At 35.1% G+C, this 18834-nt stretch overlaps 1 protein-coding gene across 2 annotated transcripts in view; it reads right to left on the bottom strand.

The window, feature by feature from the left end:
• LOC126754034 (protein cappuccino) overlaps nt 1–3967 on the bottom strand; it is a 122498-nt gene extending 118531 nt beyond the window's left edge. For both annotated transcript variants that reach the window (XM_050465884.1, XM_050465887.1), the window contains exon 1: nt 3518–3967. In XM_050465884.1, the coding sequence (XP_050321841.1) occupies nt 3518–3952 (435 nt within the window). In that variant the 5' untranslated portion in view covers nt 3953–3967. The remainder of the gene's footprint in view (nt 1–3517) is intronic.
• Between the last annotated feature and the right edge of the window lie 14867 nt (nt 3968–18834).

Here is an 18834-nt window from a genome sequence, read left to right as displayed (position 1 = left end):
TCACTGTTGACAGTCATAACTTTGAAGTTGTAGATAATTTCGTCTATCTTGGAACCAGCGTAAACACCACCAACAATGTCAGCCTAGAAATCCAACGCAGGATAACTCTTGCCAACAGGTGCTAACTGAGTAGGCAATTGAGAAAAAAAGTCCTCTCTTCACTCATAATTCCCGTCCTGCTTAACTGATGTCAACAACGGATGAGTTGACATTGCGAGTTTTCGAGAGCGAAGTTCTGCCAAAGATTTATGGTCTTTTGCGCGTTAGCCACGGCGAATACCGCATTCGATGGAACGATGAGCTATACGAGATATACGACGACATTGACATAGTTCAGCGAATTAAAAGACAGCGGCTACGCTGGCTAGGTAATGTTGTCCGGATGGACGAAAACACTCCAGCTCTGAAAGTATTCGACCCAGTAACCGTCGGGGGAAGAAGAAGAAGAGAAAGACCTCCACTCCGTTGGAAGAACCAAGTGGAGAAACGTAGCGAAAAGAAGAAACGACTGGCGCGCTGTTGTTAACTCGGCTATAATCGCGTAAGCGGTGTCTACGCCAATTAAGAAGAAGAAGAAACCATCACTTACTAACTCAAAATAGTTATAAAGATGATCCATTTCACGGTTCCCTACTTTTTGAAGAAAAAAAAAACAGATTTTAAATTTAATGGAAAGTGCTTAACACATTTATTATATTTTCGATGGGATTGTCTGCATAGACTTTAGATTTTACATTTCCGCCGTCTTGTTGAAATCAAATGTGAGATCACGAGCTTCAACTGACGACCTCACTTCCTCAGTTAACATTATTTGATTTCCCATAGTTATTTTCAGCTGACTATAGCTCCATCGACGGCTTAAAACCTAGATCGTAAATCTCCAGGTACATTAATCTAAGAAAACCTATTTCGCATCTATGACCACTCAATTTTTGATAAGCAGAATCTTGAAGAAAACCTCGATATTAGTATTTTAGAATGCAGGATGTCTTTCAGCTATCCAGAGACTATTTTGTCGAAGACCGGAAGTCATGAGCTGCGTGAACCATATGTAAATGAATCGTTTCTTTTCATTCCCAAGTTAATGACACTCAGAAAACTTTCCTCACTTACGTCAACTTCTACAATTGGCTCTATTCTCCCCGTGAGAGTCTGAAGTCCACCGTCAACAAACTGATTGAATATTTTTAGTGTGGCTTTAGAAATGGAGAATCTAAAACCGATCAGTTTTCACCATGTATCAAATCCTGGGAAAAGAACCATGAAAGGAAGATCGATACACACCACCCTTCATCTGGTTTCCCGCAAAACTTATGTGGCTGTGTAAACTGACATTAAGCAATACCAAAAGCTCCATAAGGATCGGGAAGGACCTCTCCGATCCGTTCGATACCAAACGAGGTTTTAACAAAAACGACTAGGACGCAAAAAATTCGAGGTACAGAGCTGAATAGAGGAATGTACAACTGCTGGCATATGCCGATAATATCGATATCAATGGCCTCAATATCCGCGCCGTTAGTTCTGCTTTCTCCAGAATGGATAAGGCAGCGAAGCAAATGGGTCTGGTGGTGAACGAGGGCAAGACAAAATATCTCCTGTCATCAAATAAACAGTCGTCGTATTCACGTTTGGCGCCCAGATCACTTTTGACAGTCATTACTTCGAAGTCTTTTACGCTGGAGGAAGCAGAGGAAGAGGATTAGGCTCTTTAAGCATCTTATTATATCCGTCCTGTTATATGGCGGAGAAACATGAACGATGACGAATCGTTATGAGAAAGCATTTGGAGTATTCGGGAGAACTACTCCGCAAGATCTTTGGAGCTGTTCCAGAGAGCAATGAATATCGAAAAAGGTGAAACCACTAACAGTATGAACTCTCCGACTACATGGATATACATATGTAGTTAAGCGCATAAAAATTGAACGAATGCCGTGTCGTAAACAATAGAGGCGAAGTTTTGTGTTCTAGGCCCACACCGACCCGACTGTTCTAGTGCCAAAAAAGAAGAAGAAACTTGTTTTTTTGAAAATCGTTAAGTTCTCTAAGCTTATTGTGACCAACAAATACTGTGAGCCTTTACAATTGTATATTAATCCTCTATGAATTTTATTGAGGACATAACAGTGTGAGCTCGTCGACATATGATACAATTCTATCGAATATGTTCCAAGCTGTTTCTTAGAATCTCCATTCGTTTGGCGTTTAAAATGTGACAGCAATTGGTCATTTATTTATATTTATTTGACTTACTTCTTTCTTGGACTGAGGATAGACTTTTTAAAGTAGGTTAAGATCAGGAGGGCTGATTTTAATTGGTTTTATTATTTTCCTTTCGGTTATTTATTTCCGAAGGACTGGAAATCTCTCTAACTAGTTTCGAATAATATAGTAAAAGTAAGACCAATTCGGTTGCTCCCAATCGGAGTAAAGGGTGCTGCATTCGACCGGAGCCTACCCAACATCGGGCCGCCTTGGGAAGTAAAGATGGCCCTACGGCGTCATGGAGCTTTGATGCGGCGGATTTTTGTGTACTCTGAACAGTCTATCAGCTTGCAACTTAGTGTACCTTATCTGAGTGCCAGATCCCAAGGGTATATAGGAATGTTTTCGCTGATAAGCTTGAACGCTTTGCAGCTGCTTTCAGGATGATAGGACCCGAACCCTACATTGCAGTTGGTACCCTTACCAGAAGCTGCTCTGTAAAGAGGTGAGATTTGGTAACAACTCTCTATCATGCGTTAGGGAAAGTTGCCAATGGGAGCTTACAACCCCTGTAGGTTTAATAGTGTAATCAATCTACCGAGAGAAAATTCCTGCTACTTGTGGCATTTTATACTGGGCACTGTAGACTCAGGAAGCACTCCTTCAACACCGGTATAGCTTTTTGGCAAACATTGTGCCGGTTATGCGACATTGTGCCGAAAACTCCCGAAGACCTGATGATAGACTGCAGCACTCTGCATACGCAGAATACAGGACCTTGGTACTATGTATGTGTGTATCATATCGGCTCAAAAGGTCTCAATAGCACCCAGCAAGATACTGGAAATTATCAGCGTGCTTGGCTCATGGATTCGTTGTGACACAATAGATTTTAGGTAGCCTTGTAAGCCTAAATAAAGAAGGAAAGCGAAAAAATTTCATAACTTTTGATGTTCAATACTCGAACCAATATCCATTTCCCAAAGTGAAGTTAAGAAATTTACAGTGAATGCCCCAAAAACTGAGAACTACATTGAAGCTAAAAAACGCGTGGTGGTCAATTAAAGGCAACCATACTTCGGCCCTCCGCTCAAGCGCTCTCTCATCAGATAGAACGGCGAACCTAACCTAATACATTAATTTTATTCGTGCATTTGTTTGTCGATGATTTTATATGCGAACATACCAATACACCCACACATGCACCTTACGATGCTGTTGTTGTTATTACAACACTAGTTCCGTTGTGTGCATTTGTTAATTAAAATTTCAGAAAAAGCCAACCAGTTCTTCTATGCGATCGACTTACCTGCATCGATGGTTTGTGCGTTTTCGGCTCGTTCAGCGCACGTTTGGGCGCCTGGTGGCAGGCTTCATTGTTTGCTATTGTAGGGTTTTCAGCGCTGCTCGTGGCTTTGTTTGGTTTGTTTATCTTCTTGTTGTGGCTATTGTTTTCCTGGCTATTGCTGCAGCTCAAGCTTCTGCTTTTGTTGGTATTGTTGCTGCTGTTGTTGTTGCTCTTTTTGTTTTCGCTATGGCAGCGCCGTACGGCATGCGTTTTTCCTGTTGCTGTTGCTATTGTTGTTGTTTTTGTTGTTGTTGCTGCTGCCTTCGCTTCCACATACTCTGCATATTGAGTTGTTGTTATTGCAAATAACGGTAGTATTTCGTAGCAACAAGCTAAAATGAAATTGATGCAAATACTCAGCGTTCGGCGAACATTTTTCAATAATCCCTTCGTCATTCGGTTGCGATTCACTGCCTCGTGTGCTCTCCTGCCTCAGAACTTCATGAACACGAAATCGGGAATCGGTTTATTTCTGCTCGCTGTGCAAGAATGTGTGGATGTATGTATGAAATTTGTTTTTATTTTCTATCGAAGAATTTGGTTTTAATTAGCGAATTTTTATGTATTTAAAAATTTGGTTGACATATTTCACCGAAAGTTTTCGAAACTGAAAATGTAAAGTCGAAAAGATTTTAGACACAAAAGGCCATATTATAGGTTTTCAAAAATTCTATTAAAAGTTCAATGATTTTATAAAGTTCTTGTTTGGTAATTTTGGTCATATTTGCAGACTGATAGAACAACTCAAGGTCATTTTACCGACATTCCCCCCCGAAAATTGTTATTGGTTATTTTTATGGCCTTAAGAGGGCTTCCGAACTGCTTTTAATACTCTGCAACAAGTTGATACATATTATAACACGTAGGTTCTCTTTAATATTTCAGGATTAGAGAACAAAAATCAATTTTAGTCATCGAAAATCGCTTAATTGTTTTTCAAAATATTCACAGTTAAGATCTATCACTTTTGTCGATCTGATTGATGTATCTCAAAACCTGAACGCCGCAACCGAATCTTCAGACGTCGAAAAATGCTGACTTCTTAGTTTATCTTTAACGTACGGGAATATAAAGATGTCATTCGGTCCCTCGTCGAGACTATACCGTCAATGAGTCATCAAATTAATATTTTGAGTACTCATAAATGTAGTTGTTTCAGTCGATGTGTGAGAGTTCGCATTGTCTTAGAGAAGAGTGATCCGTCTTCGGCGGCTGGTGTCCTGATTTGTTGAAAGACTTTTGGCAAACGAATGGTTGTATACCACTCAGAATTTATTATTCTGCGTTGTTCTAGTGGTATGGTCTTCGCTTTCGATTCGGCTGAAATTTTGACAGTAGTCGCCTTAGAAAATATTCAGCATAAAAGGGCCTACCCTTATGCCGCTATTTTTGAATTTGGTAGCTCCACAAAAGTAATACGGCTGTGTAAACTGACATTGAGCAATATCAAAAACTCCGTCTGCATCGGGAAGGACCTCTCCGAGCCGTTCGATACCAAACGTGGTTTCAGACAAGCGGCTCGCTATTGTGCCGCTCGCTTCTGGATAATCTATTTCGAGCTGCAGAGCTGAACAGAGAAGGTACATATATCTTCTACAAGAGCGTACAACTGCTAGCGTATGCCGATTACATCGATTTAATTGGCCATAATCTCCGCGCCGTTAGTTCTGCATTCTCCAGGTTGAACAAAAAAATGAAACAAATGGATTTTGTAGTGAACTTCGAAGTCGTAGATAATTTCGTCAACACCAACATGATGATGTCATCAGCCTCGAAATCCAATGCTAAATAACTCTGGCCTCTGCTTCATAGGTTCGGCTAGATGGATCGCACGTGAACGATATATGGTGTCCTTTGGAAGTCACAGAAAAGAAGAAAATTAGCAAAACGCTTAGCAACCAATACAAATTTGAACAGACCGCCAGTTCGGTGAGATGACTGAAGGTATGCGCTTCCAAGTGCTTAAGTTTTGACCTCCTAAACGCGGGATAGTCAAGAAGGAAGTGTTGAGATGTTGCCACCTCATCTTCTTCCCTTCAGCTTCTGCAAGTGGAGTCTGGTAAGATTCCCAACCTTGCAGCATGGACGCCAATAGAGCAATGTCCTGTTAAAAGCCCTACAATTAGGGAGAGACTAGCCTTACTGAGGCAAAGAAATCAGTAGATCTCTTACGATCGATATTGGGCCAAAAGGCTTTTGCGACATGTACTGATGGTGGCCCAGCTTTCGTGAAGCCTAGCTATCTAGTTGAGAACTAAAGTCCTATCTCGACGAACAAAGACCAAGTTCTAGAAGTCACTCATCATCGCCGTCCTGATATATGGTGCAGAGGCATGAACTAAGACAACATCTTATTGGCAACAGCGAATACTGCATTTAATGGAAAGATGAGCTGGACGAGATATACGACGTCATTGACATACAAGTGGTTCAGCGAATAGAGAGAACTCAGCTGCTCGCCAGCTCTCGGTACCCGCCGAGAGAGGCAGAGCAAGAGGAAGATCTCCGCTCCGTTAGAAAGGCCTGTTGGAGAAAGAACTGGCTACATTTGAAATCTCCAATTGGCACCAAAAAAGTGCTATAACCGCGTATGCGGTGTCTACGCCAATAAAGAAGAAGAAGAAGGTTATTATAGCCTCGGTGCAGCTCAAGCTGTATTTTCTTATTATACCCTGAACAGGGTATATTAAGTTTGTCTCGAAGTTTGTAACACCCAGAAGGAAGCGTCGGAGACCCTATGAAGTATATATATAAATGATCAGTATGTTGAGCTGAGTCGATTTAGTCATGTCCCTCTGTCTGTCTGTCCGTCCGTCAGTCCGTCTGTATATATGTATACGTCCGTCCGTATATATATGAACTAATCCCTCAGTTTTTAAGTTATCGTTTTGAAATTTTGAAAACGTTATTTTCTCTTTAAGAAGCTGCTCATTTGTCGGAACTGCCGATATCGGACCACTATAACATATAGCTGCTATACAAACTGAATGATCGGAATCAAGTTCTTGTATGGAAAACTTTCACATTTGACAAGATATATTCACGAAATTTGGTATAGATTATTTTCTAAGGCAACAATGTAATCTCCGAAGAAATTGTTCAGATCGGCCGACTATAGCATATAGCTGCCATACAAACTCAAAGATCGGAATCAAGTTCTTGTATGGAAAACTGTCACATTTGACAAGATATATTCACGAAATTTGGTATAGATTATTGTTACAATGTAATCTCCGAAGAAATTGTTCAGATCGGCCGACTATAGCATATAGCTTCCATATAAACTGAACACATAGTTACTAAAAGAAATGCACCTGTGAAGGGTATATTAGCTTCGGTGCGACCGAAGTTAACGTTTTTTCTTATTTTATAGTTTATTTTTCATATTTTTCACAAATATTGATCTCAAATTTTATTAGTATTTACTTACTCAGCACATTTTGGTTTCATAGTAAATGAGATACACACTTCCCAACTCAGTTTTATTCATTTCATTTATTTTTCATTACTCTTTCATAATTTCTTTGCATTCATTTTCATTTTGTTTGTATATCATTTCGTATTTCGTTTTACTTAAATTTCAATTGAATAACTTTAGTCTTGTGTATGTATGCAATTGCATATGCAATGCTAATGTATACTATATATTTGTTCTTGTTTTTGGTTTTGCTTTGCCTCTCGGCTGCGCTAAGTCTAATATTTAAAAGAAAGTCTAAGAGCTACTTAAGGAATAAGAAGTACAATAAAAACTATTTGCATTGATTCTTGCCATCATAAATTTCACTTAACGGTAATGTATAAGTATACGTGTATGTATGTATATTCACTTACATAATACATTTACATGCTTGTATATATGTATATCTATATTTATTAATAATAACCGTGCTGTTACTTAAATTTCATGTGCGTGGCTGTGCTGCGCTTTCCGCTGTTTTCTTTATGGCAGGCACATGCAAATCTCGCATGCGATTTTTTTGTGAAGCATTGCTGTGTTATGTGTTTTTCATACAATTTACAATGAGAGTAGACGCACACATACATAAGTAGTTGGCTGTAGTGGTAAAATTATGATTTCAATTATTTACAAATATTTCATTTTTCATTTTGAGTTTTTAACCGCTATTTTATCAATATTTTTTTTAGCGATTTTTGCAGTAATTGCGAGCGAATACTTTTTGCCGCGCCTTTCGGTACTTATTTACACAAATATATGATTTCTTTAAATAAATAAACGAGTTTGTTGCATAAAAGTTAATTATTTCAAAATTTCTAAAAAACATTTTATTTTAAAATTGTTGCGTTTTTATCTCTATACACTTACATTTTCAGTTTTATATAGTTTCTCTAATGCTTTTCGCAAATATTTTCGCAATAATACATAATTTTTGTATTTTTGTAATTTTGAGTTTTGTTTAATGTTTGTTACTTTTTCTAATTTTGTTTTGTTTGTTAATTTTTTTATTTAATTATGTTTGATTTTTTTTAAATTTTGTTAATTGTTTTCATTTTATTATTTTTAGTTTTATTTTATTATTTATTTTTACATTTCTTTTAAATCGTATTAATTATTTTTAATTTTATTTTTTTATTTTATTATTTTTTAATTTTAATTTCAATACTTTTTGTTTTGTCAATTTTTTTTATTTTCTTTATTTTTTTTAGTTCAATTTTATTATTTTTAGTTTTTATTATTTTTAATTTTTATTTCAAACTTTTTGTTATTTCAGTTTTTTTATTTTTGTTTTATTTTTTTTTTTTAATTTTTAGTATTTCATTTTTTTTTTTAGTTTTTAATTTCAATGTTTGTACATATTTTTTTATGTTTTTAATTTTGTTAATTTTAATTTTATATTTTATTTTTTATTTTTTTTTAGTTTTATTTTATTTTTTTTTTTTTTTGTTATTTTTTACATTTCTTTTAATTCGTATTTCATTATTTTAAATTTTGTTTATTTTTTATTTTATTATTTTTAGTTTTAATTTCAATAATTTTTTACATTTATTTGAATTTTAATTAGTTTTTCTGAATTTTGTTAATTGTTTTTAATTTATTATTTTTAGTCTTAATATTTTTATTTTTAAATTTTGATTTCAATACTCTCTTGTTTCGTTATTTTTTTTATTTCATTATTTTTAGTTTTTAATTTCAATGTTTTTACATATTTTTTATGTTTTTAATTTTTTGTTTAATATTGTTAATATTGTTAATTTTTTCATTTTATTATTTTTAGTCTTTATTTTTACCTTTCTTTTAATTCGTATTTAATTATTTTAAATTTTTTATTTTTTTTCATTATTTTTTTTTATTATTTTTAGTTTTTAATTTCAAAATTTTTTACATTAATTTGAATTTTAATTAATTTTTCTGAATTTTGTTAATTGTTTTTAATTTATGTTATTTTTAGTCTTAATTTTATTATTTTTAAATTTTAATTTCAATACTTTCTTGTTTTGTCAATTTTTTATTTCATTATTTTTAGTTTTTATTTTATTATGTTTTTACATTTATTTAACTTTAATTAATTACTCGAATTTTATTAACTTTTTTTTGAGTTTGTTGTTTTTAATTTTAGTATTTTTTTAGTTTTTAATTTCAATGTTTTTACAATTTTTTATTTTTAATGTTTTTATTTTTTTTAATTTTGTTAATTTTTTTCATTTTATTATTTTTAGTTTTATTTCATTATTTATTTTTACATTTTTTTTAATTCGTATTAATTATTTAAAAATTTTTTTTTATTTTATTAGTTTTAGGTTTTAATTTCAATAATTTTGTACATTTATTTGAGTTTTAATTAATTTTTCTGAATTTTGTTTATTGTTTTTAATTTATTATTTGTAGTCTTTATTTTGTTATGTTTTTTCATTTATTTTTTTTCAGTTTTGTTGTTTTTTAATTTATTATTTTTAGTTCTTAATTTCAAAAAAACTAATTATTTTTTTTAAATTTATTTATTTTATTATTTTTAGTTTTTTTTTTCAAATATTTTTTTGCATTTTTTTTAGTCTTCCCTATTATATTTTTTGTAAGTTTAATATACAATCTTTATTTCTTGTTTAATTTTTTCATTCCAAGCATATTTTTTTTTCTTCTTTTTAGTTTATTCCGTGCATACAAGCGTGTGTTTAATCGTTATATAACTATATTAGTGCTGTATACGAAGGTAAGTTCTACATATGTATATTACTTCTATTTAAATATCACCAGTGCAAATAACAGCATTACAACCCTTTCGAAATTGCTGCTTCTCTCACTGTTTTATGTACGAAATTTAATTACATGCAACAAATATTTATTGTACATAGATATATTTTGAAAAAAAAAAAAATTTGATCACAAAAAAAAATAGCGACAATTTTTCTTGTTGATGAAGTCGCTAGGCTAGAAATGCACCTCAGCTTAAAATGATTTTTTTAGAAAGTTTAATATACAATCTTCAAATACCTGTCAGTTTCAGTTCTTGTTTAGTTTTTTTTTTGGGACGCAGAGCCAAATTCAGTCGGTTAAGAAAGAGCTTATGTTTTTTGTTTCTTCATTTTGGAGTCATGCTCGAATTTATCAACTGTGCGTTTCAAACTGGCGATTCGAACAAAAAAAAAAAAACTGGTATAAACTGGTCTAATAAAATAAATAGCATAGAAAACTGTTGCACCTTTAGTAATGAATTCTAATTGAAGAGTTTCTTGTTTCTTCAATCGAAAATTTTTTTCCTTGAAAACGCACTTGAACAAAGCGAATAGAGCTTAGAGAATAAAGTGAGCGCTGAATCCTAAGATGTTTTGTTATAAATTAATCAGATTTCTGGGCTTGTGGCAATGCATATTTCTTCGTTAATAAACTTGTTGCGGTCTCTTCAGTTTGCTACATTTGTGCTTTCTGGTTATGATATTTTAGGGTTAATGCGTAGTTTTACTCTTTTTATGATGTTAAAATCTACATTTTCTATACAAAAATGTAATCCTTTATATAAATGCATTAGTTTTGAACTATTGAAATTTACATAAAATAATATTTTTTAGTTTTTATAGCTTGAGTTAGCGCTACCTATACACTGTGCGAAACATTTTGTGGTAGATGTGGGTGGTCCAGAAGTGGAAAAATTTAATTTCCCAAATGCTAAAGTAATTGGAAAGAGCGTGAGAGAAAAAGAAAAGTGGGGAAAAATATTAATAATTATAGTATGCACTTATTGCGAGCATTTGAGTATAAACACATTTCAAAAGGAATTCCATCGAAGGACAGCAATAACTGAAACTTGCCTTAAACACTAGGCGATTATTTCAAAATTTTCATAATATTAAAATTAATTTTTTTACTTTATTATTGTTTAGTTTATACTGCAGATGTTATAGAAAAAGTCGGAGAGACTTTGCTATATTTACTCGTATTGTATGTATAAATGATCAGCATGATGAGCTGAGTCGATTTAGCCAGGTCCTTCTAGCCAACTATATATAGCCAAACTGGTGCCACAATTTTTGAGTTATCGATCTGAAAATTTGCACATCGCCGTTTTTGCTCAAAAAGCTGCTTATTTGTTGGATTCGCCGATATCGGGCCACTATAGCATATAGCTGTCATACAAACCGACCGACTAAAATCATATCTTTGTATGGAAAACTTTTCTATTTGTCTAGATATATTCATGAAATTTGGCATGAGTTATTGCCCAAAGCAACGGTACAAACTGCGTAGGAGTTGTTCAGATCGGACCACTATAGCATATAGCTGTCATACACACTGACGAACAAAACCAAATCCTTGTATTGAAAACTTTTATATTTTAAGAGATATCTTTATGAAGTTTGGCGGGAATTATTTTGCGAGTCAACGGTGTAAGCTCCGAATAAATTTTTCAGATCGGACCACTATAGCATATACCTGTCATACAAACTGTTCAATCAAAATCATATCTTTGTAAGGAAACCTCTTATTTTAGGAAATATCTTCGGGAAATCAGACTGAAGTTATCGTCTAAAGCAATGGTACGAACTCCGACGAAACTTTTCTGATCGGACTACTATAGCATATAGCTGCCATATAAACTGAACGATCGAGCTCATACCCTTGTATGAAAAACTCTTTTATTTTAAGAGATATCTTTACAAAGTTTTTGCGTGAATTATATTCCGAACCGACGGTATAAACCCCAAAGAAATTTTTCAGTTTGTACCACTCTGGCATACAGCTGCCATACAAACTGAATGATGGAAAACATGTTATTCCATCGAAATTTTGTATTTGTGAATAATAATCTATTCTCTTTTCTTATAAATTTTTCTTGCAAGTTAAAGAAAATTCAGTGAAATTAATTTAAAAACCCAAGTTTATGTCGCACAGTGTATGTAGATGGTAACCCGGTCACTGCAAGTACATATCGCCGCCTTAAATGCAAAGAAACGTGTCAAGAAAAAATCTAAATTGAGTTTTTTATTGCTTACGATTCACTACAGCATATTACATATATGTATGCATCAATTGTTAAATTTTCGCTAACAGTTATAACCAATATATAACCCATATATAACCAATATATAACTCATATATAACCAATTTATAACCACTTATAATAACTATTATATAATGTATGCATACATTTTTAAGTTCCGGCTAACAGTTATAACCAATATATAACCCATATATAACCAATTTATAACCATTTATCATAACTATTTTATAACCGAAACTCAAATTTTATGTCAATATTAGTGGTTCCTAATACATACATCATTTTCCTTGGCCTGTAAACTTATGAAAAGTGGTGCAAAATGCAAAATATCGTAGCATTTTAGGTGACGATATGGACTCAAATTCGGTTGTATGTTTGAATTTAATAATTTTATCTTCAAATTAATGTTTTTAAACACTTATTTCCAGTATACTGTGAGTTTTTCATGTTGAGTGCTTGTAAAGTCTCTATTTTGTATTTCTTGTTATTCATAAATTATGATTTCTACTTACATTTACATATAAATAATACATACATACATTTTTGTTGCTTTATTTACATTTAAATTGCAATAAAAAATATTTCTAAGTCAAATTCATTTTATTTTACAATTAATGATAACTACCTCAACTGTGCATTTCCGGTTGATGTTGCACACTAAAAATTGCTGCAAATTTCGCTTTGTAAATGAGCAAATAAACCGTTAACGCTAAGTGCATTCACTCGCCTTAACAAACTGTCTGCTAATGCATAAATTCAATTACGCATGACTTTTCTTGGAAGCAAAATCAATTAAAAATCATTTAACTAATACACGCGTCTAATTGTGTTTGTGCATTTGTGGCTTATTGTTTGCACGCACACACTCATACTCATGCGAGCATTTCTTCGGTGCAAAATTATGTTTTAATTACCATTACTTGCGTGCGCCTGTGCTTATGCTAACATTTTGTGTCCAAAGCATATAAATTGCCAGGCATTTGCCATTGTCAATGGATTTCCATGAATTTTTGATTAAGTAATGAATTTTCTATGATTTTATTTACGTTATTTGACGAATTTTGTTATGTCCTACCAGTGTCTGTGTCTGTCTGTCGGTGTGTATACATTGCTGTTTGCTCGTGTTTACACATTTATGCAAATAAATACGCAAATATTTGTTTTTGCTTGCAAATATTTGCACTTTGAAATCTCAAATATGTGTGTTATGTGTAAATAATTTAGTGAAAAATAAATTGTAAAGGCATTTACACAAACACACACACTTAAACACAGACAACATTAGTTGAGTCAGTCTATTTGGACTGGACTGTGTGCAGGACTGACTGGCTGCCGCTTTAAAGCAGGTGAAATGTCATTTTCACGCGCCAGCAATTGCTTTAAGTTAGTAGAAGTCTGTTCAATAATTTACGGCGCCGTAATCGCCAAAAGATTTTCATCGAAAATGAGAAATGTATTTGACAAAAGCTGATTTTTAATCATTTCAAAATTAATTGAATTTGTCAAAATTTTTGAAATGTTCTATTATGTGTTACTTTGTATCAGAAATGACATTGTAACAATAGTTGCCAATGAAGCTTCCTCGCTTCACACAATTTAAAACCTTTTCTTCTTTCCGTTCAAGCCATACCCCAATAAACCTGAACGAACGATTGCGGCTTCAAATGTCGGCGTCCTTCATTATTGCTTTTAAATGGTAAAGAGATCTCACTCTTAGTTTACTTTTTCACGTTTACAACTCAAAACTTCTGCCTCGCGTGTCTCAATTCTTTCTGTCAGTCAGTTCTCAATTGTATCCCGCTAAGTTAAAAGCGCTGCTGATTAGTTCTGCTATCTCCAGACTGAATAAGAAAGCGAAGCAAATCGGTCTGGTATTGAACGAGGGCAAGACGAAATAGAAAAAAGACGGTTGACAGTCATAACTTCGAAGTCGTAGATAATTTCGTCTATCTTGGAACCAGTATTCAAACCAACAACAATGTCAGCCTCGAAATCCAACGCAAAATTACTCTTACCAACACGAAATTGAGAAGTAAAGTCCTCTCTCGACAAACAAAGACCAAACTCTATAAGTCCCGCACTATCCCCGTTCTGCTAAATGGTACAGAGGCACTGACGTTGATAACATCTGATGAGTCGACGTTATGAGTTTTTCAGAGAATAGTTTTGCGAAAGATTTATGGTCTTTTGTGCATTGGCAACGGCGAAAACGTCAGTCGATGGAACGATGAGCTACGAGGTATACGATGCCATTGACATTGTTGAGAGAATTAAAAGAGACGGCTACGCTGGCTAGGTGATGTTGTCCGTGTGGATGAAAACACTCCAGTTTTGAGAGTATTTGACGCAGTAACCGTCGTGGAAGCAGAGGAAGAGGAAGACCTCCATTCTGTTGGAAAACCACGTGGAGTAGGACCTGGCTACTCTTGCAATTTCCAATGGTGAAAAGGAAGAACGTGTGACGCGCTATTGTAAACTCGGCTATAACCGCATAAGCATTGTCTACGCTAATAAAGAAGAAAAAGTAATAAGATCTATCGCAAAAGAGGAATTTGGCAGGCGCGCTGCTATACAGTATTCATTTAGCGTTTTTCTTAGCTAGTTTGCAGCCGGAATCCTAAAGGATAAAAGGTCAGGTCTTTCTGTTTCTTTCTTTTGTTTGTAACTCATTACAAGCCGGTACTTATTAAGAAGTAAACTCATCATTCGAGACCGTGAGTTTGTATTCAGTTCCTTTTATAACGGGTTTTCTTTTTAGACTTTTATGGGAGTTGGTCTCTTTTAGAACTGTTCCTTGATTTATATGATTTATTGAGCAATGTTGTAAATTCTTGAACATTTCTTACCGAAATAAGGGTTGGGTCCGCGCAACGCATCGCGCTCTGTGTCCAATATTCGTTCGACATAATCGCCCAGTGGAGTCGGAAATTCAAACAAATGTGTGCCGATTTCGCACCACGTTGACACCAGTAAATAAACGTGTCTGAAATTATGTAATATTAAAACGAATTGCGTTTTCTTTGAAACAAAGTCTGGGACGAGCAACTCTTTAGAACCCAAGCGTAACTTCTAATGTGTCTTTTATTTCGCCTAATATGCTCCTTTTTCATTGGTGTTGCATTCATCTGTTGATAATTGGTGTCTGCAGAAGTAGATAGCTTATGACTTAAGCTTGTGAAAGGCAATAAAGAGATTTCGGTCAAAGAAAGTGTATTAACATTTTTGTTGAATGTTGAAGAAGAAATATCCAGGTATTTTCCCTTGAAATGTTCAGCTTTTGAAAAACTGATGTCCTCATAATAATAAACCTTCGCATTGAGTCACGATTGTGATCGAATTTAAAACCAAAAACTTAATGAATACCACCGATCGACTAAAGTATTCACCAGATGTGGCTCCGTGTGATTGTTTCTTGCTCCACGAACTGAAATTGCTGGTCCATGGAAGACTTTTTCTGTCGATCGAAGAGATAAAACAAAGTTCGGTCAAGGAGCTGGAGGCCATGCCAAAAAGTACTTATCAAAGTGTTTCGGGTCTGAAAAAATCATTGGCATAAGTGTGTTATATCTAGTCGGGGATACAGTGTTGGTACGAAAGTAATAGGACTGAATCAATTTAAAAAGAAATTACTTAACCAATCGTAACAATTCTTTAAAAACTTTCAAAACAGGCTCTTTCTGCGTCGATGTAGCGCTGCCAACGCGATTTCCAAGCATTGAAGGCTTCACGGAAGGCATTCTCTGGAATAGCCTTGGATTCCCTCTGTCATCTCAAAATGCTTGCCTTATATCGGCCTTTCCAGGCAAGGCAACAAAAAAAGTGCGGAGGCCACATCTGAGCTGCTGCGGAGCGTTGGGATGCCGGCCTTGGTTAGGTAGCTATTCAAAAGAAAGATGGTGTGAGTCGGGGCGTTGTCGTGGTGCAACTTCCAATCGGCTGCGATGTCTTGTCGGACGATTGACTCTTCGTTGGAGTCTTCTGAAGACTTCCACGTAAAACTTGGCGTTGACGGTTTGACCAGTAGGCACAAATTCATGGTGGACGATGTCTTTGGTGTCGAAAATGACAATGAGCATAGTTTTCACCTTGGATTTGCTCATTCATCAGCGATCTCTTCCCGGCCCTCCAAATAGGGCTGGTGCCACCAAAACACACCACTTCTTGCCAAAGCAACATCTGAGTAAGCCTGCTTGATCATATTAAACGTCTCTGTCGCAGATTTACCGAGTTTCCATAGAATATAATCGCGTTCCTCTGCTCTAACGAACACGTCTCGCGAAAATGTTTGTCCGCGCTCTGCGGGTACTCGGAGACAACTGAGCAGCCGCTCGTTCGTTAGCTATGGTAGGAGCGTCCTCTACCGAATCCAGTCGGTGCACGCACGCTGCGAAGTACTGTCGCGGTGAAAGAAAATCAGTACTATTACTTTCCGAACAAACTCTGTATTTCGATATTTTTGCGCTTTATTTACAATTTCCGGGTACTTTTCTGTCACAATGTAGTTCGATCGAAGAGCCACCTAAAAGAAACATATATTTTTAACAAATATTTTGTTTTATGTATCGTTTCGTTTGAAGACTGATGCAAATAGCGACACATTTGAGGACTCGATTCTAATATCCCAACAAAATTTTGATTTTGAATTCGAAAATTAGTTCTTGGAACAGTACAAATATGATAACACAACATGCTCTGACCTTTAGCGGGCATTCTATTGCAAATTTAACGCACTAATTTCTGACAAATTTACATAGAATCGCTTGCATAGTACGCAAATAACTGTAATGCAATCAAATAAATTTGTTACCCCGCGCCGCGCCATCTATAGTATTCTTGTGAATTCGCGTATACAAATAATGCCCGAAATGATATTAAACGTGCGTTTGGCAAATAATTCTCCAATTATATTTATTACCAGGAATTCGAATATTAATTCAACAAATTATATTACGATGGCCAATGTGAGGCATTTAGTTGCGTACGCTCATTGAATCACCTGCATTCAGGCGAAAGCGTCGCCGCGCGCTCCGCTGTGCGTTAATAAAATAATAGGCGACACGCCGATTTTTCGGAAATTCAAAATGCAAATGTTACATGGTAAATAGTAAATAGTAAGCTTTGATTTGGTAATATACGCTAATGCAATAATTAAAATCTCGGTGAAAAATATGCGCCAGAAAGCAAACAGCAATTTGTATGAATTTACACAGCAGGGTTGGTTGATAAACGGCAAGAGAAAGTGAAAGAGCGTAAAACAGTGTGTGAGTGAGCGAGAGAAATCGAAACTAGGCGCGAGCGTGTAAAATCAGCACAGTTGGGCGCGCCCTAATTATCCGCTAAACTAATATAATGCCCAAAAGCAGGCTAAACAAATGTTGAATTTTATTAGAGACCAGAAGGACAATGCTAACGAAGCGGTTAATCATGGGCGTCAACATGCCAGGTTGCCAGCTGTGAAAAACAACTAATTCGATACTAAAATTGTACATGTGTGTTTATAATTTTTGTAGCGTTTACATAAAAATTATATAAAAAAAGGTGTTTTATTAGCAAATAAAAAAAATTATTTGATTTTTTTTATTTCACATTTATTAGACCATTATTAGCAGCGCCCACTGTAAATAATTTGCTCCATTTTGCCTTTTTAATGCGCCAAATATGTAAGCGCATGCATTTTACAGCTAAGCGCCTAATGATAGGCAACGATAACTGCATCATATTAATAGAAATCTCAACCAAACACAAATTAAATCGGATTAACTGTGCATTTTCGGTGGGCGCTGCTTTGTGGTCGGTTTTCCATGTATAATGCAAATTATTAAGCGTTCACGTGGCTTGCACCCATAACAGTACATGCATACATATATTTTATGTGAAAATGTTTCTAAAATCACAGATAATAATGAAAATCAGTGTTTCGGTCGTTACCTATTGTTTTACAAATATTAGAGTTACGCAATAATTTAGCGCTCATTTGCGCGGGAAAGCGTAGTTTGTTACGTGTGCCTAAAGGTAGGCAACACATTTTTATATGTGTAATTTTGTAATTTTTATCTTTTCTGTGGACTCACATACATAAGTGTGATAGGTTGTTAACTGTTTTCCGTATCCTATAATATAAAGACTCAGTTAAGCTTGCTCAAATATTTTTCCTTAATTCCTTGATTCTCGGAAATACTTGTTTATTTCCTAACTAAGAATATTGTGAGTTAAATATTAACTAGAACAATTAAAGTGTTGCCGAGCACACAAAACCTTCCAAGTGCAGACAGTTCGCCATCTACTTGGCTCTTCTATTGGATGCGTGGACGCGCTTGCTTCCGTTGTCCACCCATGGGCTTTGAGTCGAAAGAGCATTTGGCTGGATCATCATTCATGTCGCCGTAGAGCTGATACAGTTCGTGGTTCCATATTCTTCGATACTCATCGCTCACTCGGACGGCTCCCTTGACCTTGCAAAAAACAGTTCTCTCAAATGCTCTAAATACTTTCTCATTTGGGGACGTCATCGTCCATGTTTCTGCTCCATGTCTTAATTATTGGTGAAATTTGTGCTAGTTCCGAGATGTAAGCTCTAATTTTTTAAAACGTATGGCTGTCAACGGGGACGTAGTTCCCCGAGAAATCGTTTATGTGGCTTTCAGGTACTTTGTCTTACCCTCGATATCAATATCATCTGCGTTCCCCAGTAGTACTGTAATTTTGGAATAGACAGTACTACTGCGGCTCAGATTAGCCGCCCTTTTTCTAGCATAATATTGACCCTGTCTAAAACATCATCTGGTATTGAAGAGCTCGCTTTCCTGATTTGGATGGAGCGTCAAC

This window comes from Bactrocera neohumeralis, chromosome 3 (genome assembly GCF_024586455.1).
Source record: "Bactrocera neohumeralis isolate Rockhampton chromosome 3, APGP_CSIRO_Bneo_wtdbg2-racon-allhic-juicebox.fasta_v2, whole genome shotgun sequence".
Taxonomy (NCBI): domain Eukaryota; kingdom Metazoa; phylum Arthropoda; class Insecta; order Diptera; family Tephritidae; genus Bactrocera; species Bactrocera neohumeralis.
This window is presented reverse-complemented; position numbering and strand designations above follow the sequence as displayed.